General features: G+C 46.2%; 1 protein-coding gene and 1 long non-coding RNA gene across 5 annotated transcripts in view; both read right to left on the bottom strand.

Annotated features, from left to right (window-relative positions):
- Positions 1-5,949: 5,949 nt before the first annotated feature.
- The window catches only part of LOC115173039 (beta-mannosidase), a 38,026-nt gene continuing 16,708 nt past the window's right edge, over positions 5,950-27,267 (bottom strand). Inside the window, exons 8-17 of the mRNA XM_029731011.1 lie at positions 24,672-24,890; positions 24,421-24,585; positions 24,045-24,145; positions 23,744-23,819; positions 23,518-23,618; positions 22,690-22,765; positions 21,704-21,848; positions 16,984-17,126; positions 10,450-10,713; positions 5,950-9,881 (exon numbers count right to left, since the gene is read on the bottom strand). Coding sequence (XP_029586871.1) covers positions 9,654-9,881; positions 10,450-10,713; positions 16,984-17,126; positions 21,704-21,848; positions 22,690-22,765; positions 23,518-23,618; positions 23,744-23,819; positions 24,045-24,145; positions 24,421-24,585; positions 24,672-24,890 — 1,518 coding nt within the window. The 3' untranslated portion in view covers positions 5,950-9,653. The remainder of the gene's footprint in view (positions 9,882-10,449; positions 10,714-16,983; positions 17,127-21,703; positions 21,849-22,689; positions 22,766-23,517; positions 23,619-23,743; positions 23,820-24,044; positions 24,146-24,420; positions 24,586-24,671; positions 24,891-27,267) is intronic.
- Positions 18,483-21,686, bottom strand: LOC115173040 (uncharacterized). Of its 4 annotated transcripts, none has more exons than XR_003871546.1 (7): positions 20,989-21,686; positions 20,479-20,895; positions 20,011-20,246; positions 19,629-19,887; positions 19,275-19,530; positions 19,145-19,238; positions 18,483-19,046 (listed from the first exon to the last, which is right to left on the bottom strand). It is a non-coding gene; the product is annotated as an uncharacterized LOC115173040 (long non-coding RNA). The 4 variants fall into 4 exon arrangements; XR_003871548.1 differs by lacking the exons at positions 18,483-19,046; positions 20,011-20,246 and adding an exon at positions 20,310-20,371 and having other exon boundaries at positions 19,089-19,238; positions 19,629-19,726; positions 19,820-19,851; positions 20,408-20,895; XR_003871547.1 differs by lacking the exons at positions 18,483-19,046; positions 20,011-20,246 and adding an exon at positions 20,310-20,371 and having other exon boundaries at positions 19,089-19,238; positions 19,629-19,851; positions 20,408-20,895.

The raw sequence follows: 27,267 nt of genomic DNA, 5'->3' as shown, positions 1-27,267 counted from the left end.
TTTCCGAATGGCATCACCAAGAGGTAAAATATACAGCGAGAACAATAGTGGTCCTAAAACGGAGCCTTGAGGAACAACGAAATTTACAGTTGATTTGTCAGAGGACAAACCATCCACAGAGACAAACTGATATCTTTCCGACAGATAAGAGCTAAACCAGGCCAGAACTTGTCCGTGTAGACCAATTTGGGTTTCCAATCTCTCCGAAAGAATATGGTGTCGATGGTATCAAAAGCAGCACTAAGATCTAGGAGCACGAGGACAGATGCAGAGCCTCAGTCTGATGCCATTAAAAGGTAATTTACCACCTTCACAAGTGCAGTCTCAGTGCTATGATGGGGTCTAAAACCAGACTGAAGCGTTTCGTATACATGGTTTGTCTTCAGGGAGACAGTGAGTTGCTGCGCAACAGCTTTTTAATTTTTTTGAGAGGAATGGGAGATTCGATATAGGCTGATAGTTTTTTACAGTGGGGAGAACAAGTATTTGATACACTGCCGATTTTGCAGGTTTTCCTACTTACAAAGCATGTAGAGGTCTGTAATTTTATCATAGGTACACTTCAACTGTGAGAGACGGAATCTAAAACAAAAATCCAGAAAATCACATTGTATGATTTTTAAGTAATTCATTTGCATTTTATTGCATGACATAAGTATTTGATTCATCAGAAAGCAGAACTTAATATTTGGTACAGAATTTATGAATTTGGTACAATTTTCTGGAAGCTTGCTTCAGGGCTCGGGTATTTTCTGTATACCATGGAGCTAGTTTCTTCTGACATTTGTTTTTGTTTTTAGGGGTGCGACTGCATCTAGGGTATTACGCAAGATTAAATTGAGTTCCTCAGTTAGGTGGTTAACTGATTTTTGTACTCTGACCTCTTTGGGTAGGTGGAGGGAGTCTGGAAGGGCATCTAGGAATCTTTGGATTGTCTGTGAATTTATAACATTCAAATCCACAATATTTATTCCACGGGGCAAAACTAGGTCCAGAGTATGACTGTGGCAGTGAGTAGGTCCGGAGACATGTTGGACAAAACCCACTGAGTCCATGATGGCTCCGAAAGCCTTTTGGAGTGGGTCTGTGGACTTTTCCATGTGAATATTAAAGTCACCAAAAATGTCAATATTATTTGCCGTGACTACAAGATCCGATAGGAATTCCGGGAACTCAGTGAGGAACGCTGTATATGGCCCAGGAGGCCTGTAAACAGTAGCTATAAAAAGTGATTGAGTAGGCTGCATAGATTTCATGACTAGAAGTTCAAAAGATGAAAACAAAGTCGTTTTTCGTGGGGGAAATTTACATTTTATATTGTGAATGTTATCGACACCTCCGCCTTTGCGGGATGCGCGGGGGATACGGTCTCAATGGGGATAGCTGAGCTGACTACACTGACTGTGCTAGTGGCAGACTCCACTAAGCTGGCAGGCTGGCTAACAGCCTGCTGCCTGGCCTGCACCCTATCTCATTGTGGAGCTAGAGGAGTTAGAGCCCTGTCTATGTTCAGAAAACAGTTTTCAACCAGCGATTGAGTTGAGAGACTCTGCTGTAGAGCCCCTCACTCCCCCTAACTGGGAAGGGGCCAGAGACAATTACTCGATGCCGACACATCTTTCTAGCTGATTTACACGCTGAAGCTATGTTGCGCTTGGTGACCTCTGACTGTTTCATCCTAACATCGTTGGTGCCGACGTGGATAACAATATCCCTATACTCTCAATACTCGTTAGTTTTAGCCTTAGCCAGCACCCTCTTCAGATTAGCCTTAACGTCGGTAGCCCTGCCCCCTGGTAAACAGTGTATGATCGCTGCATGATTCGTTTTTAGTCTAATACTACGGGTAATGGAGTCGCCAATGACTAGGGTTTTACATTTGTCAGAGCTAATGGTGGGAGGCTTCGGCGTCTCAGACACCACAACGGGAGGAGTAGAGACCTGAGAAGGCTCGGCCTCTGACTTCGACCCGTTGCTTAATGGGGAGAACTGGTTGAAAGTTTCTGTCGGCTGAATGAGCGATACCGGTTGAGCATTCCTACAGCATTTCCCTCCAGAAGCCATGAGAAAACTGTCCAGCTGCGGGGACCGTGCGAGGGGATTAATACTAACGTTACTATCTGTACTTATTGGTGGCACAGACCCTGTTTCAACCTTTCCTACACTGAAATTACCCTTGCCTAACGATTGCGTCTGAAGCTGGGCTTGCAGCACAGCTATCCTCTCCGTAAGGCGATCGTTCTCCTGTATATTACGAGTACAGCGACTTCAATTAGAAGGCATCATGTTAATGTTACTACTTAGCTTCGGCTGGTGGAGGTCCTGACGAATCACGTCCAGATAAAACGTCCAAGGTGAAAAAGCAGAATGAAAAAAGTCGAGCAAGGGAAAAATTAAAATATAAAATGACAATTAAAAAGTAAAAACCGTAAAGTTGGCAGGTAGCAAAGTAAGGTTAGCAACAAACCGCACAGCAGCACGTAAACAAGTCTACAAGTTGTGACCTGAAAATGGCTCAGTGTTCTGTCACTCATGGGGACACTACGTCACCGCAAAATCTACGGGTAGAGCACAAAAATTCAAGCCCCTTGGGTGCTGCCATAGATTTACATTAGAAGTGCCCATCCAAGAAATCTCAGGGTCATTGGTCACAGATAAAATTACTTCAAATCACGTCCTTTTCCATCCTTGTCATATGAAGAGAAAGTATGAAGAGAAAATACGTTTTGAACAGTCAACCCAACACAGAACTCGGGCCTCTTTCTAGATCTCTGACCTGAAGATCACTGACGTCATGATTTGACCTCTGGGTTTTTTCAGAGTTCCCTGTTGTCTTGAAAGCATCATATATCCAGAGAATGCCAGACTTTGATGACAAAGTTTGGCCACGAAGGACCGTCGCGCCACCTTCCTGTTCAAGTCAGCACAGCGCAACAAGGTGAGTCCAAAAATGTCTTGTATGCTGCTGCATAAAGATGTAATATGCCAGGGAGATATGTATACTGTAGCTAAGAAAGTAATACTAAGTGTATGTTGTGTAGTAAGATGTTAGTAGCCCATGTGCCTCACCCTAATAATTTGGTCTATTTTCACCTCTTAATTTAATAAGACTGCTCTTCTGACTTGGTGGTGCAAGTGAACACCTCTCGTCTCATTGGTGCGTAATGATGGCTGACCTTCATGGGCTAATTGACGTGTTGTGTAGCCAATATGTAATGTAGAATGATTGTTACGAATCCCTTTGGCCCTGCAGTCTAGGGGGGATGGCAACGAGACCGTAACATAAATCATGCAAATTATAATAGTGATAAGAAACAGTGAGAACCAATAACCACAGACAACTACAATCTACCGTCAAACTCTAATGGTTTATTTATAAACACACGGTAATGGGGTGTGAGAAAAGGGGCTGAGCTGGACCCAAGCAAAGAAACAATAATCCCAAAACACCCCTAAGATAGACTAGCCTACCTCAATAACAGTTAGCTAACTAACCAAAAATACAGTGGGTGGTCCGCCCAGTTCTAACTAGGGTACTTAGACAAAGTATTCCTACGGGTAATGTATGCCCATGGGCGACTTGTCTTGGTACCCCCTTTTCCCACCAAACAAACAAACAACAAAACAATACTCACAGGATTACCGGACAAATGTGACATGCAGTTGCAAAAACAAAAGAGATCAATACAGAGATAGAGAGAGGAACACACACACAAGAGAGAGAGAGAGAGAGAGAGAGAGAGAGAGAGAGAGAGAGAGAGAGAGAGAGAGAGAGAGAGAGAGAGAGAGAGAGAGAGAGAGAGAGAGAGAGAGAGAGAGAGAGAGAGAGAGAGAGAGAGAGAGAGAGAGAGAGAGAGAGAGAGAGAGAGAGAGAGAGAGAGAGAGAGAGAGAGAGAGAGAGAGAGAGAGAGAGAGAGAGAGAGAGAGAGATTGATCTGGGGAGAAAACAACTGACTGGATTTTGAAACCAAGGGAAAGGGGCTGTGATAGGTTGAGGGAAAAGGAACAGGTGTCTTCTGATTGGGGACTGATTGGGGAGTGATGATTGTCACCTGTGATGGGAGAAGGAGAGAGAAGAAACACATACCGGATACAAACACAGGATACTTGTATCCGTAACAATGATGAAACATCCTATCCTATCAGTAGTTGCAGAGATCAGAAAGCACTCTAGCAGTTCAAAGATCACGAATACGGAGCTGACCACCCACACACGCCTGGCAAATTGCAACGCGTTCACTGAATTACAGAATGAAAACATTTAGTAGAGGATTATGGGGGGCTATTATGAGTCAATAGCCCCCCATATTAGCCTAAAATGGACTATTACTTCAATCCCAGTTTTACAAGCTGTCGTTTGGGTAGCGGGAACAGTGAAGACTAAGTTAAATATGAAGGGTACTTTGGTAATGTATTTCTACTGCCTCCTTGTGGATATCATTTCATTGTATTCCTATTTACTGTAGACTCCTTGACCCAATGACCTACAGAGGTCCTATTTACAGTAGGCTCCTAGACCCAATGACCTACAGAGGTCCTATTTACAGTAGGCTCCTAGACCCAATGACCTACAGTAGTCCTATTTACTGTAGGCTCCTAGACCCAATGACCTACAGTGGTCCTATTTACTGTAGGCTCCTAGACCCAATGACCTACAGAGGTCCTATTTACTGTAGGCTCCTAGACCCAACGACCTACAGTGGTCCTATTTAACGTAGGCTCCTAGACCCAATGACCTACAGAGGTCCTATTTACTATAGGCTCCTAGACCCAATGACCTACAGAGGTCCTATTTACTGTAGGCTCCTAGACACAATGACCTACAGAGGTCCTATTTACTGTAGGCTCCTAGACCCAATGACCTACAGAGGTCCTATTTACTGTAGACTCCTAGACCCAATGACCTACAGAGGTCCTATTTACTGTAGGCTCCTAGACCCAATGACCTACAGTGGTCCTATTTACTGTAGGCTCCTAGACCCAATGACCTACAGCGGTCCTATTTACTGTAGGCTCCTAGACCCAATGACCTACAGCAGTCCTATTTACTGTAGGCTCCTAGACCCAATGACCTACAGTGGTCCTATTTACTGTAGACTCCTAGACCCAATGACCTACAGTAGTCCTATTTACTGTAGGCTCCTAGACCCAATGACCTACAGAGGTCCTATTTACTGTAGGCTCCTAGACCCAATGACCTACAGTATTCCTATTTACTGTAGGCTCCTAGACCCAATGACCTACAGAGGTCCTATTTACTGTAGGTTGCTAGACCCAATGACCTACAGTAGTCCTATTTACTGTAGGCTCCTAGACCCAATGACCTACAGTGGTCCTATTTACTGTAGGCTCCTAGACCCAATGACCTACAGTAGTCCTATTTATTGTAGGCTCCTAGACCCAATGACCTACAGAGGTCCTATTTACTGTAGGCTCCTAGACCCAATGACCTACAGAGGTCCTATTTACTGTAGGCTCCTAGACCCAATGACCTACAGTAGTCCTATTTACTGTAGGCTCCTAGAGCCAATGACCTACAGTAGTCCTATTTACTGTAGGCTCCTAGACCCAATGACCTACAGAGGTCCTATTTAACGTAGGTTCCTAGACCCAATGACCTACAGTAGTCCTATTTACAGTAGGCTCCTAGACCCAATGACCTACAGAGGTCCTATTTACAGTAGGCTCCTAGACCCAATGACCTACAGTAGTCCTATTTACTGTAGGCTCCTAGACCCAATGACCTACAGAGGTCCTATTTAACGTAGGTTCCTAGACCCAATGACCTACAGAGGTCCTATTTAACGTAGGTTCCTAGACCCAATGACCTACAGTAGTTAGTTAGTTAGTTAGTTAGTGTATGTAAAGCCTTATTACCCACAACATTGAACTTTCCTTGTAGTCTGAAATAGACTAATCTAAATTATAGCAAAATAAAACCATACAAAATATATCTCCATTTACTTTATTATTGCAAATTCCTTCACTTGTGTCTTATATACAACAAATCCCACACACAAAATTGTCCATCCAGCTGTCGGAGAGTGTTGTGGTTTCTCATGTCTCAGTACTCATCTCTGAGGTCGGTTAGGGAGAGGGTCTCAGTCAGGGCTTTAAATTAAAATTAAAAAAATATATAGATATTAATAATTGGTAGCACTGGTGCTCCCTACTTTAAAAAAATTAGGAGCACCACATGAAATTTAGGAGCACCAGAAAATGTTATTTTTGTAAAATTGATTGAGTTGCAGGCGAAGCGTGGCTTAACGTGATCACCCCCCCGTGTAGGGTACAAACGTAGGGTACTCCCGTTACTCCCATGTAATTAGCCTAACTTCTGGTGGTATCTTCAGTAATTACCCTAACTTCTGGCGCCATCCTCAGTAATTAGCCTAACTTCTGGTGGTATCTTCAGTAATTACCCTAACTTCTGGCACCATCCTCAGTAATTAGCCTAACTTCTGGTGCCATCCTCAGTAATTAGCCTAACTTCTGGCGCCATCCTCAGTAATTAGCCTAACTTCTGGTGGTATCCTCAGTAATTAGCCTAACTTCTGGCGCCATCCTCAGTAATTACCCTAACTTCTGGTGCCATCCTCAGTAATTAGCCTAACTTTTGGTGGTATCCTCAGTAATTAGCCTAACTTCTGGCGCCATCCTCAGTAATTAGCCTAACTTCTGGTGGTATCCTCAGTAATTAGCCTAACTACTGGCGCCATCCTCAGTAATTAGCCTAACTTCTGGCACCATCCTCAGTAATTAGCCTAACTTCTGGTGGTATCCTCAGTAATTAGCCTAACTTCTGGTGGTATCCTCAGTAATTACCCTAACTTCTGGCGCCATCCTCAGTAATTAGCCTAACTTCTGGTGGTATCCTCAGTAATTAGCCTAACTTCTGGCGCCATCCTCAGTAATTAGCCTAACTTCTGGTGGTATCCTCAGTAATTAGCCTAACTTCTGGCACCATCCTCAGTAATTAGCCTAACTTCTGGCGCCATCCTCAGTAATTAGCCTAACTTCTGGTGGTATCCTCAGTAATTAGCCTAACTTCTGGTGCCATCCTCAGTAATTAGCCTAACTTCTTGTGCCATCCTCAGTAATTAGCCTAACTTCTGGTGGTATCCTCAGTAATTAGCCTAACTTCTGGTGCCATCCTCAGTAATTAGCCTAACTTCTGGCGGTATCCTCAGTAATTAGCCTAACTTCTGGCACCATCCTCAGTAATTAGCCTAACTCCTGGTGGTATCCTCAGTAATTAGCCTAACTTCTGGCGCCATCCTCAGTAATTAGCCTAACTTCTGGTGCCATCCTCAGTAATTAGCCTAACTTCTGGTGGTATCCTCAGTAATTAGCCTAACTTCTGGCGGTATCCTCAGTAACTAGCCTAACTTCTGGTGGCATCCTCAGTAATTAGCCTAACATCTGGCACCATCCTCAGTAATTAGCCTAACTTCTGGTGGTATCCTCAGTAATTAGCCTAACTTCTGGCGGTATCCTCAGTAATTAGCCTAACTTCTGGTGGCATCCTCAGTAATTAGCCTAACTTCTGGTGCCATCCTCAGTAATTAGCCTAACTTCTGGTGCCATCCTCAGTAATTAGCCTAATTTCTGGTGGCATCCTCAGTAATTAGCCTAACTTCTGGTGCCATCCTCAGTAATTAGCCTAACTTCTGGCACCATCCTCAGTAATTAGCCTAACTTCTGGTGGCATCCTCAGTAATTAGCCTAACTTCTGGCGCCATCCTCAGTAATTAGCCTAACTTCTGGCGCCATCCTCAGTAATTAGCCTAACTTCTGGCACCATCCTCAGTAATTAGCCTAACTTCTGGAGCCATCCTCAGTACTTAGCCTAACTTCTGGTGGCATCCTCAGTAATTAGCCTAACTTCTGGTGGTATCCTCAGTAATTAGCCTAACTTCTGGCGCCATCCTCAGTAATTAGCCTAACTTCTGGTGGTATCCTCAGAACATTATCTGGCTAGCTGACATTATCTGGCTAGCTGACGTTTTCTGGCTAGCTGACGTTATCTGGCTAGCTGACGTTATCTGGCTAGCTGGCGTTATCAGGATAGCTGGCTAGCTGACGTTATCTGGCTAGCTGACGTTATCTGGCTAGCTGACGTTATCTGGCTAGCTGGCTAGCTGACGTTATCTGGCTAGCTGGCGTTATCTGGATAGCTGGCTAGCTGACGTTATCTGGCTAGCTGACGTTATCTGGCTAGCTGGCTAGCTGACGTTATCTGGCTAGCTGACGTTATCTGGCTAGCTGGCTAGCTGATGTTATCTGGCTAGCTGACGTTATCTAGTTAGCTGATGTTATCTAGCTAGATGACGTTATCTGGCTAGCTGACGTTACCTGGCTAGCTGGCATTATCTGGCTAGCTGACGTTATCTGGCTAGCTGACGTTATCTGGCTAGCTGACGTTATCTGGCTAGCTGACGTTATCTGGCTAGCTGACGTTATCTGGCTAGCTGACGTTATCTGGCTAGCTGACGTTATCTGGCTAGCTGGCTAGCTGACGTTATCTGGCTAGCTGGCGAGCTGACGTTATCTGGCTAGCTGACGTTATCTGGCTAGCTGACGTTATCTGGCTAGCTGGCTAGCTGACGTTATCTGGCTAGCTGACGTTATCTAGCTAGCTGACGTTATCTGGCTAGCTGACGTTATCTGGATAGCTGGCTAGCTGACGTTACCTGGCTAGCTGGCATTATCTGGCTAGCTGACGTTATCTGGCTAGCTGACGTTATCTGGCTAGCTGACGTTATCTAGCTAGCTGACGTTATCTGGCTAGCTGACGTTATCTGGCTAGCTGGCTAGCTGACGTTATCTGGCTAGCTGGCTAGCTGACGTTATCTGGCTAGTTGGCGTTACCTGGCTACTAGCGAGATAAATTAATCTTGATCTAATATGCGAGTCTTAGATATGTTGCGTAACTACAGTCATTTTTATTTGATTTTGGTTCGTTTTAGAGTCAAAGACAATAGTTTAAGTGTAGTTTTATTTTATTTCAGTTTACTAAATAGTTTTCTCATGATTAGTTTTTGTTTACTATAATAACCTTGCTCAGTACTCATCTCAGAGAGAGGTTAGGGAGAGGGTCTCAGTACTCATCTCTGAGAGAGGTTAGGGAGAGGGTCTCAGTACTCATCTCTGAGAGAGGTTAGGGAGAGGGTCTCAGTACTCATCTCTGAGAGAGGTTAGGGAGAGGGTCTCAGTACTCATCTCAGAGAGAGGTTAGGGAGAGGGTCTCAGTACTCATCTCTGAGAGAGGTTAGGGAGAGGGTCTCAGTACTCATCTCAGAGAGAGGTTAGGGAGAGGGTCTCAGTACTCATCTCTGAGAGAGGTTAGGGAGAGGGTCTCAGTACTCATCTCTGAGAGAGGTTAGGGAGAGGGTCTCAGTACTCATCTCTGAGAGAGGTTAGGGAGAGGGTCTCAGTACTCATCTCTGAGAGAGGTTAGGGAGAGGGTCTCAGTACTCATCTCTGAGAGAGGTTAGGGAGAGGGTTTGGGTTAACTCCTGGGTACTGGGTAGTGGTTCACTAAGTACGTCTAAAATGGCACCCTATTCCCTATATAGTGTACAACCCATAGAGCTCTGGTCAAAAGTAGTGCACTATGTAGGGTATGGGATGCCATTTCATACGCGAGATAGTCAGTACACATCTCTCAATGACGTAACAGTCAGGGCCCGGGTTAGCTGCTGGGTACTGGTGGGACCCCAGGGGTTAAAGGTGACCGTTCTGTTCCTGGTGGTCATGAGGAATCCGTTGGTGCTGAATCGTCCTGGGACGTCCCCCACATCCAGCCATACGAAAGCTGCTACGGCAGAGGACTTCAGGGCCACGGTGTATCGTCCTGTCTCGTCCTGCTGCACCTCGGCCTGAGAGAGAGAGAGAGACAGAGAGAGAGAGAGAGGTCACTATGGTAGTCATACTGACCATTCAGAGAGACAGGGACTGAAAACAAAGCACTCCTGGTCCATTACGGAGTCATACTGACCATTCAGAGAGACAGGGACTGAAAACAAAGCACTCCTGGTCCATTACGGAGTCATACTGACCATTCAGAGAGACAGGGACCGAAAACAAAGCACTCCTGGTCCATTACTACAAATAATACTCTATTCATAATGTGTTATAAGCACATATATAACACCGTGTGAACTATGCGTAATGCATTATAATGCACAACCAATAACAATATGTATACTAACCCAGACTACCCTAAGAGGGTATACATTAGTCCTCCTGTATACTAACCCAGACTACCCTAAGAGGGTATACATTAGTCCTCCTGTATACTAACCCAGACTACCCTATAGGAGATCCAGTAGACGAATATGTGTCAATATGACGTGTAATTAGAAGCAGAACTCATGATGATGCGGTCAGTCAGTCAGTTTTAGTGATGTCGTGGCTGCTGGAGTGTGTGTTGTCGCTCCATCTTACTGTGATGTTGGGTCTCAGCATTCGCTGGGCATTTTTGGGTGAGCCGAGGAAGAGGTGGTTAATGGGACCTTGCTGGCTGTTGACGTCCTCGAGGTGAAAGGTCAAGAGACAGGTGAGGCGGGTACAGCTCCCGCCCCCACACCCAGCCAGCAGGGCTGTGATTGGCTGTTTGTGGATGACCTCAGCACTTCCTCCTTCCACGAGCACCAATCCGGAAGCCACAGTGCACACGGGATCCAGACTGCTCCACTCATAGACTGAAACCTGACGACAAGATACATCAGTCTACAATCAGTACTCTCTCCCTAAAACACTTCTGCGAATCGGCCTTTCTAATTGACCTGGCCGGGGTATCCTGGAATGACACTGACCTCATCCCGTCAGTAGAGGATGCCTGGTTATTCTTTAAAAGTGCCTTCCTCACCATCTTAAATACGCATGCTCCATTCAAAAAAATGTAGAACCAGGAACAGATATAGCCCTTGGTTCTCTCCAGACCTGACTGCCCTTAACCAACACAAAAATATCCTGTGGCGTTCTGCATTTGCATCGAATAGTCCCCGTGATATGCAACTTTTTAGGGAAGTTAGGAACCAATATACACAGGCAGTTAGGAAAGCTAAGGCTAGCTTTTTCAAACAGAAATTTGCATCCTGTAGTACAAACTCTAAAAAGTTCTGGGACACTGTAAAGTCCATGGAGAATAAGAGTACCTCCTCCCAGCTGCCCACTGCACTGAGGCTAGGAAACACTGTCACCACCGATAAATCCACGATAATTGAGAATTTTAATAAGCATTTTTCTACGGCTGGCCATGCTTTCCACCTAACTACCCCTACCCTTGTCAACAGCCCTGTGCTTCCCACAGCAACTCGCCCAAACCTCCCCCACTTCTCCTTCCCCTAAATCCAGATAGCTGATGTTCTGAAAGAGTTGCAAAATCTGGACCCCTACAAATCAGCTGGGCTAGACAATCTGGACCCTCTCTTTCTAAAATTATCCGCCGCAATTGTTGTAACCCCTATTACTAGCCTGTTCAATCTCTCTTTCATATCGTCTGAGATCCCCAAAGATTGGAAAGCTGCCGCGGTCATCCTCTTCAAAGGGGGAGACACTCTAGACCCAAACTGCTACAGCCCTATATCTATCCTACTCTGCCTTTCTAAGGTCTTTGAAAGCCAAGTTAACAAACAGATTACCGACCATTTCGAATCTCACCGTACCTTCTCTGCTATGCAATCTGGTTTCAGAGCTGGTCATGGGTTCACCTCAGTCACGCTCAAGGTCCTAAACGATATCATAACCGCCATCGATGAGACATTACTGTGCAGCCGTATTCATCAACCTGGCTAAGGCTTCATTCATTCATCACCACATTCTTATTGGCAGACTCAACAGCCTTGGTTTCTCAAATGACTGCCTCGCTTGGTTCACCAACTACTTCTCCGATAGAGTTCAGTATATCAAATCAGAGGGCCTGTTGTCCAGTCCTCTGGCAGTCTCTATGGGGGTACCACAGGGTTCAATTCTCGGGCCGACTCTCTTCTCTGTATATATCAATGATGTCGCTCTTGCTGCTGGTGATTCTCTGATCCACCTCTACGCAGACGACACCGTTCTGTATACCTCTGGCCCTTCTTTGGGCACTGTGTTAACTAACCTCCAGACAAGCTTCTATGCCGTACAGCTCTCCTTCCGTGGCCTCCAACTGCTCTTAAATGCAAGTAAAACTAAATGCATGCTCTTCAACCAATCGCTGCCCGCACCTGACCGCCCGTCCAGCATCACTACTCTGGACGGTTCTGACTTAGAATATGTGAACAACCACAAATACCTAGATGTCTGGTTAGACTGTAAACTCTCCTTCCAGACTCACATTAAGCATCTCCAATCCAAAATTAAATCTAGAATTGGCTTCCTTCACTCATGCTGCCAAACATACCCTCGTAACACTGACTATCCTACCGATCCTCGACTTCGGCGATGTCATTTACAAAATAGCCTCCGACACTCTACTCAACAAATTCGATGCAGTCTATCACGGTGCCATCCGTTTTGTCACCAAAGCCCCATATACTACCCACCACTGCGACCTGTATGATCTCGTTGGCTGGCCCTCGCTTCATACTCATTGCCAAACCCACTGGCTCCAGGTCATCTACAAGTCTCTGCTAGGTAAAGCCCCGCCTTATCTCAGCTCACTGGTCATCATAGCAGCACCCACCCGTAGCACGCGCTCCAGCAGACTCATATCTCCCTCACTAGCTTTAAGCACCAGCTGTCAGAGCAGCTCACAGATCACTGCACCTGTACATAGCCCATCTGTAAATAGCCCATCCAACTACCTCATCCCCATACTGTATTTATTTATCTTGCTCCTTTGCACCCCAGTATCTCTACTTGCACATTCATCTTCTGCACATCCTACCATTCCAGTGTATAAATATTGTAATTACTTTGCCACTATGGCCTATTTATTGCCTTACCTCTCTTATCCTACCTCATTTGCACATGCTGTATATAGATTTTTGTACTGTATTATTGATTGTATGTTTGTTTACTCCATGTGTAACTCTGTGTTGTTGTATGTGTCGAACTGCTTTGCTTTATCTTGGCCAGGTCGCAGTTGCAAATGAGAACTTGTTCTCAACTGGCCTACCTGGTTAAATAAAGGTGAAATAAAATACATAAATAAAAACTGATGGTGTTGGATCACAGTTACCCACTTAGCCTGCCTGGAGACTACGGAGTAACACAGTTATCCACTTAGCCTGCCTGGAGACTACGGAGGAACACAGTTATCCACTTAGCCTGCCTGGGGACTATGGAGGAAAACAGTTATCCACTTAGCCTGCCTGGAGACTACGGGGCAGTTGTGAAGTACTTACATAAATACAATCAGGTCCATAATTATTGACACCCTTGATAAAGACGAGAAAAAGACTGTATAAAATAAATAATACTGAACTTTATTGTATTTCTTTGTGGATTTTGACGTGTCCTTGGGGTTATTGTCTTGCTGGAAGACCCTCTTGGAAGTGTCAGCCTCCTGGCAGAGGCAACCAGGTTTTGTTGGCTAAAATGTCTTAGTGCCTGGTACATTTCATGACCTTAAAAAGGGCCCCAGGACCAGTGGAAGCAAATTTGCCCCATAATATTGAAGATGTACCTTTTTGCTTCAAACCTGTCCTTTAGCCCTTGTTAAGGTCAATGACATCAAGTACCAGGTTATTTTTTAGCCAAAAAGCGGTTTGCCCCTGACACTTCCAAGAGCATCTTCCAACAAGACAACAAAACATGGAGGGCTGGTCTAAGATCCCTCCCAATGTGTTCTGTATGGAGGACTGGTCTAAGATCCCTCCTAATGTGTTCTGTATGGAGGACTGGTCTAAGATCCCTCCCAATGTGTTCTCTAATCTCATACAACACTTTAGAGGAAAAGGCTCAGTGTCGTTATCCTAAAAAGAGGAGGGTGCTGGAGAACTGAAATTACGGGTGGCAATAATTTTGACCCATATCTTTTTTTTTGTATTACTTTTTAAACAATTTTTTTTTCTCTGAGCAATTGTATTAGTATAAAATAATATAATTTTCACTTTTTTTTAATGCATGCAATATACAGTGCATTCAGAAAGTATTCAGACCATTTGACTTTTTCCACATTTTGTTACGTTACAGCCTTATACTAAAATTAATTAAATAGTTTTTTTCCCCTCATCAATCTATACACAATACCTCATAATGACATCACAATACCCCATAATGACATCACAATACCCCATAATGACATCACAATACCCCATAATGACATCACAATACCCTGTTAGATTCAAATTTTCAGAGTAAATAACTCACGGACACTAGAGAAGCTCAACCAAGTTTAATTCTCCCCAAAGGGTCGATACAGCTGTAATTCAGACACAGACACGGCTTCCCCTGTGGTGGTATTCATACCCCACTTTGGGTGGAGTCTCTTCCTTATCGCTAAACATTGCATCATTCTTGCTAAGCAGGGAGCTGAGTGATATGAGCCTTTAACGGTTTCTCCCCTTATCAGTACTGTCACATGCGATTGTTTTCCCTGCACTCAGCTCCTCCCAAGCTTCATTATGGCGACCCCCTCATGTCTCTTTAGTAACTAATGTTCCTATACGTCTGAGTATAACAATGTTCCAAGTTTAACCCCGAATCCAACAACTCCACAATGACAAAGCAAAAACTGGTTTTTAGAAATGTTTGCAAATTCATTAAAAAAACAAATGATTCTGACCCTTTACTTTGGCAGTGATTACAGCCTCGAGTCTTCTTGGGTATGACGCTACATTTACATTTACATTTAAGTCATTTAGCAGACGCTCTTATCCAGAGCGACTTACAAATTGGTGCATTCACCTATAATATCCAGTAGAACAAACACTTTACAATAGTGCATCTAAATCCTTTAAAGGGGGGGGGGGGTTAGAAGGATTACTTTATCCTATCCCAGGTATTCCTTAAAGAGGTGGGGTTTCAGGTGTCTCCGGAAGGTGGTGATTGACTCCGCTGTCCTGGCATCGTGAGGGAGATTGTTCCACCATTGGGGTGCCAGAGCGGCGAACAGTTTTGACTGGGCTGAGCGGGAACTGTGCTATAAGCTATAAGCTTGACACACCTGTATTTGGGGAGTTTCTCCCATTCTTCTCTGCAGATCCTCTCAAGCTCTGTCAGGTTGGATGGGGAGTGTTGATGTAAAGCTATTTTCAGGTCTCTCCAGAGATGTTCAAGTCCGGGCTCTGGCTGGGCCACTCAAGGACATTCAGAGACTTGTCCCAAAGCCACTCCTGCGTTGTCTTGGCTGTGTGCTTAGGGTTCTTGTCCTGTTGGAAGGTGAACCTTCACCCCAGTCTGAGGTCCTGAGCGCTCTGGAGCAAGTTTTCATCAAGGATCTCTCTGTACTTTGCTCCGTTCATCTTTCCCTCAATCCTGACTAGTCTCCCAGTCCCTACCACTGAAAAACATCTGACAGCATGATGCTGCCACCACCATGCTTCACCGTAGGGATGGTGCCAGGTTTCCTCCAGACATGACGCTTGGCATTCAGGCCAAAGAGTTCAATCTTGGTTTCGTCAGACCAGAGAATCTTGTTTCTCATGATCTGAGTCTTTAGGTTCCTTTTGGCAAACTCCAAGTGGGCTGTCATGTGCTTTTTACTAAGGAGTGGCTTCCGTCTGGCCACTCTACTATAAAGGCATGGTTGGTGGAGTGCTGCAGAGATGGTTGTCCTTCTGGAAGGTTCTCCCATCTCCACAGAGGAACTCTGGAGCTCTGTCAGAGTGACCATTGGGTTCTTGGTCACCTCCCTGACCAAGGAAGGCGGCCAGCTCTAGGAAGAGTCTTGGTGGTTCCAAACTTCTTCCATTTAAGAATGATGGAGGTCACTGCGTTCTTAGGGTCCTTCAATGCTGCAGAAATATTTTGGTACCCTTCCCCAGACCTGTACCTTGACACAAACCTGTCTCAGACCTTTACGGACAATTTCTTCGACCTCATGGCTTGGTTTTTGCTCTGACATGCACTGTCAACTGTGGGACCTTGTATAGACAGGTGTGTGCCTAATCATTCAAATCATGTCCAATCAATTGTATTTACCACAGGTGGACTCCAATCAAGTTGTAGAAACATCTCAAGGATGATCAATGGAAACAGGAGGCACCTGAGCTCAATTTCGAGTCTCATAGCAAAGGGTCTGAAGACTTATGTAAATAAGGTATCTGTTTTTTATTTTTAATAAATTAGCAAACATTTAAAATCTGTTTTCGCTTTGTCATTATGGGGTGTTGTGATGTCATTATGGGTTATTGTGTGTAGATTGATGAGGAAAAAAATATTTGTAATCCATTTTAGAACAAGGCTGTAACGTAACAAAATGTGGAAAAAGTCAAGGGGTCAGAATACTTTCCAAATGCACTGTAGATCAACATTTGAATAATTTATTTTATTCAGTTGTCACAACTTCCGCCAAAGTCGGTCCTTGTCTCCTTGGTCGGGCGGCATTCGGAGGTCGACGTCACCGGTCTTCTAGCCATCGCCGCTCCACCTTTCATTTTCCATTTGTTTTGTCTTGTTTTCCTTAACACTTGGTTTACATCTCTTCATAAATACTATGTGTATTTAGCCCTCTGTTCCCCCCATGTCTGTGTGGGGTATTGTTTATTTCTCAGGTTGGCACCCTTCCGACTGTTTGCGCCGGGTTTTGTTTTATACCCGTGCTTTGTGGCAGCCGGTACTTTGTACTTGGTTATTGTACTTTGTGCTGCCTCACTTGTTCTTTGGGCATTTGTTTATCGGTTGCGTTCTGTTCAAATAATTGCCTCAGTAAAGTGCTTTGTCCACCCATCTCTGCTCTCCTGCGCCTGACTTCCATGCACCAGCTACACCCAGCATTGACAACAGTATTTTTTTGCTAATAATTAATCAAGGCTGCCAATAATTATGGATCTGAGTATTGAGAAACAGTTATTTGATGTGATGAAAATGGCGAGAGGGTCAACGCACCACAGTCCTGAGGTGAAGGTCGTGGCTCAGGTCAGACACAGCATAGACCACCAGACTACCCTGGTCCTCGAAGCCCACCGGAAGCACAGGGGAGAAGAAGTCCTTGGCAAAGTAATGGAGCATCTTCCACTTCCCACCAAACTCTGCAGACGAAGAAGAAGAACAGATCTGAAACCTGTTTAATTTGCTGTGAAATCTTTACATAGTGGCGCAGCCAAGCCAACAAGGTGACACCCTCTTATTTGGGGAGAACCCTGGCATAGTGACCATATCTTGGGGAGAACCCTGGCATAGTGATCAGATCTTGGGGGGAACCCTGGCATAACAACCAGATCTTGGGGAGAACCCTGGCATAATGACCAGATCTTGGGGAGAACCCTGGCATAATGACCAGATCTTGGGGAGAACCCTGGCATAACGACCAGATCTTGGGGAGAACCCTGGCATAGTGACCAGATCTTGGGGAGAACCCTGGCATAGTGACCAGATCTTGGGGAGAACCCTGGCATAACGACCAGATCTTGGGGAGAACCCTGGCATAGTGACCAGATCTTGGGGAGAACCCTGGCATAACGACCAGATCTTGGGGAGAACCCTGGCATAGTGACCAGATCTTGGGGAGAACCCTGGCATAACGACCAGATCTTGGGGAGAACCCTGGCATAGTGACCAGATCTTGGGGAGAACCCTGGCATAACGACCTGATCTTGGGGAGAACCCTGACATAGTGATCAGATCTTGGGGAGAACCCTGGCATAACGACCAGATCTTGGGGAGAACCCTGGCATAGTGACCAGATCTTGGGGAGAACCCTGGCATAACGACCAGATCTTGGGGAGAACCCTGGCATAGTGACCAGATCTTGGGGAGAACCCTGGCATAACGACCTGATCTTGGGGAGAACCCTGACATAGTGATCAGATCTTGGGGAGAACCCTGGCATAACGACCAGATCTTGGGGAGAAACCTGACATAGTGATCAGATCTTGGGGAGAACCTCTTTTTAAGAAATTTGGCTTGGTCCCTAAAACCCTCACAAAGTTTTATAGATGCACAATTGAGAGCATCCCGTCAGGCTGTATCACTGACTGGTACGTAACTGCACCGCCCTCAACTGCAGGGCTCTCCAGAGGGTAGTATGGTCTGCACAACGCATCACCAGGGGGCAAACTACCTGCCCTCCAGGACACCAACAGCACCCGATGTCACAGGAAGGCCAAAAAGATCATCAAGGACAACAACCACCCGAGCCACTGCCTGTTCACCCCGCTACCATCCAGAAGGCGAGATCAGTACAGGTGCATCAAAGCTGGAACCAAGAGACTGAAAAACAGCTTCTATCTCAAGGCCATCAGACTGCTAAACAGCCATCACTAACATAGAGAGGCTGCTGCCCTATATACATAGACATGGAATCACTGGTCACTTTAATAATGTTTACATACTGCTTTACTCATCTCATATGTGTATAATGTATTGCTCGTCCTAATATTTATATATTTCTTAACTATTCATTCACTTTTAGATTTGTGTGTATTGTTGTGAAATGTTAGTTATTACTGCATTACCGGACACTTCAACGTGCAGATGTGTAAATGCCCTCCAGGACCATCCTGTAACAGCACCTACCTATAGAGGACCATCCTGTAACAGCACCTACCTATAGAGAACCATCCTGTAAATGTACCTACCTATAGAGGACCATCCTGTAACAGCACCTACCTATAGAGGACCATCCTGTAACAGCACCTACCTATAGAGGACCATCCTGTAACAGCACCTACCTATAGAGGACCATCCTGTAACAGCACCTACCTATAGAGGACCATCCTGTAACAGCACCTACCTATAGAGGACCATCCTGTAACAGCACCTACCTATAGAGGACCATCCTGTAACAGCACCTACCTATAGAGAACCATCCTGTAACAGCACCTACCTATAGACGACCATCCTGTAACAGCACCTACCTATAGAGGACCATCCTGTAACAGCACCTACCTATAGAGGACCATCCTGTAACAGCACCTACCTATAGAGGACCATCCTGTAACAGCACCTACCTATAGAGGACCATCCTGTAACAGCACCTACCTATAGACGACCATCCTGTAACAGCACCTACCTATAGAGGACCAGGACATCCTGTAACAGCACCTACCTATAGAGGACCAGGACATCCTGTAACAGCACCTACCTATAGAGGACCATCCTGTAACAGCACCTACCTATAGAGGACCATCCTGTAACAGCACCTACCTATAGAAGACCAGGACATCCTGTAACAGCACCTACCTATAGAGGACCAGGACGTCCTGTAACAGCACCTACCTATAGAGGACCATCCTGTAACAGCACCTACCTATAGAGGACCATCCTGTAACAGCACCTACCTATAGAGGACCATCCTGTAACAGCACCTACCTATAGAGAACCATCCTGTAACAGCACCTACCTATAGAGGACGTCCTGTAACAGCACCTACCTATAGAGGACCATCCTGTAACAGCACCTACCTATAGAGGACCATCCTGTAACAGCACCTACCTATAGACGACCATCCTGTAACAGCACCTACCTATAGAGGAACAGGACATCCTGTAACAGCACCTACCTATAGAGGACCATCCTGTAACAGCACCTACCTATAGAGGACCAGGACATCCTGTAACAGCACCTACCTATAGAGGACCATCCTGTAACAGCACCTACCTATAGAGGACCATCCTGTAACAGCACCTACCTATAGACGACCATCCTGTAACAGCACCTACCTATAGACGACCATCCTGTAACAGCACCTACCTATAGAGGACCATCCTGTAACAGCACCTACCTATAGAGGACCAGGACATCCTGTAACAGCACCTACCTATAGAGGACCAGGACGTCCTGTAACAGCACCTACGTATAGAGGACCATCCTGTACCAGCACCTACCTATAGAGGACCATCCTGTAACAGCACCTACCTATCGAGGACCATCCTGTAACAGCACCTACCTATAGAGGATGTCCTGTAACAGCACCTACCTATAGAGGACCATCCTGTAACAGCACCTACCTATAGAGGACCAGGACGTCCTGTAACAGCACCTACCTATAGAGGACCATCCTGTAACAGCACCTACCTATAGAGGACCAGGACGTCCTGTAACAGCACCTACCTATAGAGGACCATCCTGTAACAGCACCTACCTATAGAGGACCATCCTGTAACAGTACCTACCTATAGAGGACCAGGACATCCTGTAACAGTACCTACCTGTAGAGGACCAGGACGTCCTGTAACAGCACCTACCTATAGAGGACCATCCTGTAACAGCACCTACCTATAGAGGACCATCCTGTAACAGCACCTACCTATAGAGGACCATCCTGTAACAGCACCTACCTATAGAAGACCAGGACATCCTGTAACAGCACCTACCTATAGAGGACCAGGACGTCCTGTAACAGCACCTACCTATAGAGGACCATCCTGTAACAGCACCTACCTATAGAGGACCAGGACGTCCTGTAACAGCACCTACCTATAGAGGACCATCCTGTAACAGCACCTACCTATAGAGGACCATCCTGTAACAGCACCTACCTATAGAGGACCATCCTGTAACAGCACCTACCTATAGAGAACCATCCTGTAACAGCACCTACCTATAGAGGACGTCCTGTAACAGCACCTACCTATAGAGGACCATCCTGTAACAGCACCTACCTATAGAGGACCATCCTGTAACAGCACCTACCTATAGAGGACCAGGACATCCTGTAACAGCACCTACCTATAGAGGACCATCCTGTAACAGCACCTACCTATAGAGGACCAGGACATCCTGTAACAGCACCTACCTATAGAGGACCATCCTGTAACAGCACCTACCTATAGAGGACCATCCTGTAACAGCACCTACCTATAGACGACCATCCTTTAACAGCACCTACCTATAGACGACCATCCTGTAACAGCACCTACCTATAGAGGACCATCCTGTAACAGCACCTACCTATAGAGGACCAGGACATCCTGTAACAGCACCTACCTATAGAGGACCAGGACGTCCTGTAACAGCACCTACGTATAGAGGACCATCCTGTAACAGCACCTACCTATAGAGGACCATCCTGTAACAGCACCTACCTATCGAGGACCATCCTGTAACAGCACCTACCTATAGAGGACGTCCTGTAACAGCACCTACCTATAGAGGACCATCCTGTAACAGCACCTACCTATAGAGGACCAGGACGTCCTGTAACAGCACCTACCTATAGAGGACCATCCTGTAACAGCACCTACCTATAGAGGACCAGGACGTCCTGTAACAGCACCTACCTATAGAGGACCATCCTGTAACAGCACCTACCTATAGAGGACCATCCTGTAACAGTACCTACCTATAGAGGACCAGGACATCCTGTAACAGTACCTACCTATAGAGGACCAGGACGTCCTGTAACAGCACCTACCTATAGAGGGCCATCCTGTAACAGCACCTACCTATAGAGGACCATCCTGTAACAGCACCTACCTATAGAGGACGTCCTGTAACAGCACCTACCTATAGAGGACCATCCTGTAACAGCACCTACCTATAGAGGACCATCCTGTAACAGCACCTACCTATAGAGGACCAGGACGTCCTGTAACAGCACCTACCTATAGAGGACCATCCTGTAACAGCACCTACCTATAGAGGACCATCCTGTAACAGCACCTACCTATAGAGGACCAGGAAGGGCCCTGCCAGATATCATTGAGTTGCCAGTAGAGAGCTCCCATGGTGTGACCTTTGCCCTCGATGACCTCACTCTGGCTGCGGCGGTAGAACTCCGTCTGGACCTTAACGCACTGGGCCTGCATGACCTGGAGGAAGACCACTCACAGTGACATGACCTGGAGGAAGACCCCTCACAGTGACATGACCTGGAGGAAGACCCCTCACAGTGACATGACCTGGAGGAAGACCCCTCACAGTGACATGACCTGGAGGAAGACCCCTCACAGTGACATGACCTGGAGGAAGACCCCTCACAGTGACATGACCTGGAGGAAGACCCCTCACAGTGACATGACCTGGAGGAAGACCCCTCACAGTGACATGACCTGGAGGAAGACAGCAAAACACATGGCTGTGATGGACAGTGTCCAGTGTACCTGTGTAATGTAGTGTCCAGTGTACCTGTGTGATGTAGTGTCCAGTGTACCTGTGTGATGTAGTGTCCAGTGTACCTGTGTAATGTAGTGTCCAGTGTACCTGTGTAATGTAGTGTCCAGTGTACCTGTGTAATGTAGTGTCCAGTGTACCTGTGTGATGTAGTGTCCAGTGTACCTGTGTGATGTAGTGTCCAGTGTACCTGTGTGATGTAGTGTCCAGTGTACCTGTGTAATGTAGTGTCCAGTGTACCTGTGTAATGTAGTGTCCAGTGTACCTGTGTAATGTTGTGTCCAGTGTACCTGTGTGATGTAGTGTCCAGTGTACCTGTGTGATGTAGTGTCCAGTGTACCTGTGTGATGTAGTGTCCAGTGTACCTGTGTGATGTAGTGTCCAGTGTACCTGTGTAATGTAGTGTCCAGTGTACCTGTGTGATGTAGTGTCCAGTGTACCTGTGTAATGTATTGTCCAGTGTACCTGTGTAATGTAGTGTCCAGTGTACCTGTGTGATGTAGTGTCCAGTGTACCTGTGTAATGTAGTGTCCAGTGTACCTGTGTAATATACAGTGTGTCCTTGTATCTCTTCAGTGGATCTGCTGAGTCTGGGAGCTGGTAGTGTCCAGTGTACCTGTGTGATGTAGTGTCCAGTGTACCTGTGTAATGTAGTGTCCAGTGTACCGGTGTAATGTAGTGTCCAGTGTACCTGTGTAATGTAGTGTCCAGTGTACCTGTGTGATGTAGTGTCCAGTGTACCTGTGTAATATACAGTGTGTCCTTGTATCTCTTCAGTGGATCAGCTGAGTCTGGGAGCTGGTAGTGTCCAGTGTACCTGTGTGATGTAGTGTCCAGTGTACCTGTGTGATGTAGTGTCCAGTGTACCTGTGTAATGTAGTGTCCAGTGTACCTGTGTGATGTAGTGTCCAGTGTACCTGTGTAATGTAGTGTCCAGTGTACCTGTGTGATGTAGTGTCCAGTGTACCTGTGTAATGTATTGTCCAGTGTACCTGTGTAATGTAGTGTCCAGTGTACCTGTGTGATGTAGTGTCCAGTGTACCTGTGTAATGTAGTGTCCAGTGTACCTGTGTAATATACAGTGTGTCCTTGTATCTCTTCAGTGGATCAGCTGAGTCTAGGAGCTGGTAGTGTCCAGTGTACCTGTGTGATGTAGTGTCCAGTGTACCTGTGTGATGTAGTGTCCAGTGTACCTGTGTAATGTAGTGTCCAGTGTACCTGTGTGATGTAGTGTCCAGTGTACCTGTGTAATGTAGTGTCCAGTGTACCTGTGTGATGTAGTGTCCAGTGTACCTGTGTAATGTATTGTCCAGTGTACCTGTGTAATGTAGTGTCCAGTGTACCTGTGTGATGTAGTGTCCAGTGTACCTGTGTAATGTAGTGTCCAGTGTACCTGTGTAATATACAGTGTGTCCTTGTATCTCTTCAGTGGATCTGCTGAGTCTGGGAGCTGGTAGTGTCCAGTGTACCTGTGTGATGTAGTGTCCAGTGTACCTGTGTAATGTAGTGTCCAGTGTACCTGTGTAATGTAGTGTCCAGTGTACCTGTGTAATGTAGTGTCCAGTGTACCTGTGTGATGTAGTGTCCAGTGTACCTGTGTAATATACAGTGTGTCCTTGTATCTCTTCAGTGGATCAGCTGAGTCTGGGAGCTGGTAGTGTCCAGTGTACCTGTGTGATGTAGTGTCCAGTGTACCTGTGTGATGTAGTGTCCAGTGTACCTGTGTAATGTAGTGTCCAGTGTACCTGTGTGATGTAGTGTCCAGTGTACCTGTGTAATGTAGTGTCCAGTGTACCTGTGTGATGTAGTGTCCAGTGTACCTGTGTAATGTATTGTCCAGTGTACCTGTGTAATGTAGTGTCCAGTGTACCTGTGTGATGTAGTGTCCAGTGTACCTGTGTAATGTAGTGTCCAGTGTACCTGTGTAATATACATTGTGTCCTTGTATCTCTTCAGTGGATCTGCTGAGTCTGGGAGCTGGTAGTGTCCAGTGTACCTGTGTGATGTAGTGTCCAGTGTACCTGTGTAATGTAGTGTCCAGTGTACCTGTGTAATGTAGTGTCCAGTGTACCTGTGTGATGTAGTGTCCAGTGTACCTGTGTAATGTAGTGTCCAGTGTACCTGTGTGATGTAGTGTCCAGTGTACCTATGTGATGTAGTGTCCAGTGTACCTGTGTGATGTAGTGTCCAGTGTACCTGTGTGATGTAGTGTCCAGTGTACCTGTGTAATGTAGTGTCCAGTGTACCTGTGTGATGTAGTGTCCAGTGTACCTGTGTAATATACAGTGTGTCCTTGTATCTCTTCAGTGGATCAGCTGAGTCTGGGAGCCGGTAGTGTAGTCCAGCCTGCTGTAGCATCTGCTGGTTGCCAGTCTGATGGTGCTGACGATGAGAAGAGAAGTTACTCCCATAGCTCCAGTCTTCAGAAACAGACACCTGAAGGGGCAGAGAACATCAAATCACTGAATGACGTGTACAATACAGGAATGTACATGTAGTCGTCGCCAGCCAGGGTACTGTACCTTCTGCAAGGTGGAGAAGGAGGGCCAGGACTGGAAGCCGTACTCGGAGGCGAAGCGTGTGCGTGGCAGGGCTGTCCAGTCCCAGCAGGCATGGCTGTAGCTATAGTAGTGTGTATCTCCATAGTGTACGTCGTAGGGGTCGTGGGCCACCCAGCCCTCCTGCTGAGACTCTGCTCCGTTAGTGGGGCTGGAGACTAGGAACGGGCGGCTACCGTCCTCCTGAAGGGGGAGATGGGAACCTGGTTAAATTAAGGGGCTAGGGATGTCACAATATCAGTATGGCGATACCCTGAAGGAGCGGTTCCCAAACTAGGGGGGTGTGAGAGAAACAGAACCGGGGTTACGTCAGTAACCTCCAGTAACCTCCAGTAGACTCCAGTAGCCTCCAGTAACCTCCAGTAGCCTCCAGTAACCTCCAGTAGCCTCCAGTAGCCTCCAGTAGCCTCCAGTAGCCTCCAGTAACCTCCAGTAGCCTCCAGTAGCCTCCAGTAACCTCCAGTAGCCTCCAGTAACCTCCAGTAACCTCCAGTAACCTCCAGTAGCCTCCAGTAGCCTCCAGTAACCTCCAGTAGCCTCCAGTAGCCTCCAGTAGCCTCCAGTAGCCTCATTATGTCCCTCTACAATGCCCAAAAGCCACTCAGGACTCATTAGTTTTAGACCCCATCATAGCACTGAGACTGCACTTGTGAAGGTGGTAAATGACCTTTTAATGACGTCAGACCGAGGTTCTGCATCTGTCCTCGTGCTCCTAGATCTTAGTGCTGCTTTTTATACCATCGATCACCACATTCTTTTGGAGAGATTGGAAACCCAAATTGGTCTACATGGACCAGTTCTGGCCTGGTTTAGGTCTTATCTGTCAGAAAGATATCAGTTTGTCTCTGTGAATGGTTTGTCCTCTGACAAATGAACTGTAAATTTCGGTGTTCCTCAAGGTTCCTTTTTAGGACCACTATTGTTTTCACTTTATATTTTACCTCTTGGGGATGTCATTCGAAAACATAATGTTAAATTTCACTGCTATGCGGATGACACACAGCTGTACATTTCAATGAAACATGGTGAAGCTCCAAAATTGCCCTCACTAGAAGCCTGTGTTTCAGACATAAGGAAGTGGATGGCTGCAAACTTTCTACTCTTAAACTCGGATAAAACAGAGATGCTTGTTCTAGGTCCCAAGAAACAAAGAGATCTTCTGTTGAATCTGACAATTAATCTGGATGGTTGTACAGTCGTCTCAAATAAAACTGAAGGACCTCGGCGTTACTCTGGACCCTGATCTCTCTTTTGAAGAACATATCAAGACTGTTTCAAGGACAGCTTTTTTCCATCTACGTAACATTGCAAAAATCAGAAACTTTCTGTCCAAAAATGACGCTGAAAAATTCATCCATGCCTTTGTTACTTCTAGGTTGGACTACTGCAATGCTCTACTTTCCGGCTACCCAGATAAAGCACTAAATAAACTTCAGTTAGTGCTAAATACGGCTGCTAGAATCTTGACTAGAACCAAAACATGTGATCATATTACTCCAGTGCTAGCCTCCCTACACTGGCTTCCTGTTAAGGCTAGGGCTGATTTCAAGGTTTTACTGTTTTACTATAGAGCTCCATTTTTATGGAATAGTCTGCCTACCCATGTGAGAGACGCAGACTCAGTCTCAACCTTTAAGTCTTTACTGAAGACACATCTCTTCAGTAGGTCCTATGATTAAGTGTAGTCTGGCCCAGGAGTGTGAAGGTGAACGGAAAGGCTGGAGCAACGAACCGCCCTTGCTGTCTCTGCCTGGCCGGTTTCCCCTCTTTCCACTGGGATTCTCTGCCTCTACCCCTATTACAGGGGCTGAGTCACTGGCTTACTGGTATTCTTCCATGCCGTCGCTAGGAGGGGTGCGTCACTTGAGTGGGTTGAGTCACTGACGTGGTCTTCCTGTCTGGGTTGGCGCCCCCCCTTGGGCTGTGCCGTGGCGGAGATCTTTGTGGGCTATACTCGGCCTTGTCCCGGGATGGTATGTTGGTGGTTGAAGATATCCCTCCAGTGGTGTGGAGGCTGTGCTTTGGCAAAGTGGGTGGGGTTATATCCTACCTGTTTGGCCCTGTCCGGGGGTTTCATCGGATGGGGCCAAAGTGTTTCCTGACCACTCCTGTCTCAGCCTCCAGTATTTATGCTGTAGTAGTTTATGTGTCGGGGGGCTAGGGTCAGTCTGTCACATCTGGAGTATTTCTCTTGTCTTTTCCGGTGTCCTGTGTGAATTTAAATATGCTCTCTCTAATTCTCTCTTTCTCTTTCTGTCTTTCTCTCTCTCGGAGGACCTGAGCCCTAGGACCATGCCTCAGGACTACCTGGCTTGATGACTCCTTGCTGTCCCCAGTTCACCTGGTCGTGCTGCTGCTCCAGTTCCAACAGTTCTGCCTGCAGCTATGGAACCCTGACCTGTTCACCGGACGTGCTACCTGTCCCAGACCTGTTGCCCCAGACCTGCTGGAACCCTGACCTATTCACCGGACGTGCTACCTGTCCCAGACCTGCTGTTTTCAACTCTCTAGAGACAGCAGGAGCGGTAGAGATACTCTCAAAGATCGGCTATGAAAAAGC

The sequence above is a fragment of the Salmo trutta genome, chromosome 33, assembly GCF_901001165.1.
Source record: "Salmo trutta chromosome 33, fSalTru1.1, whole genome shotgun sequence".
NCBI lineage: Eukaryota > Metazoa > Chordata > Actinopteri > Salmoniformes > Salmonidae > Salmo > Salmo trutta.
This window is presented reverse-complemented; position numbering and strand designations above follow the sequence as displayed.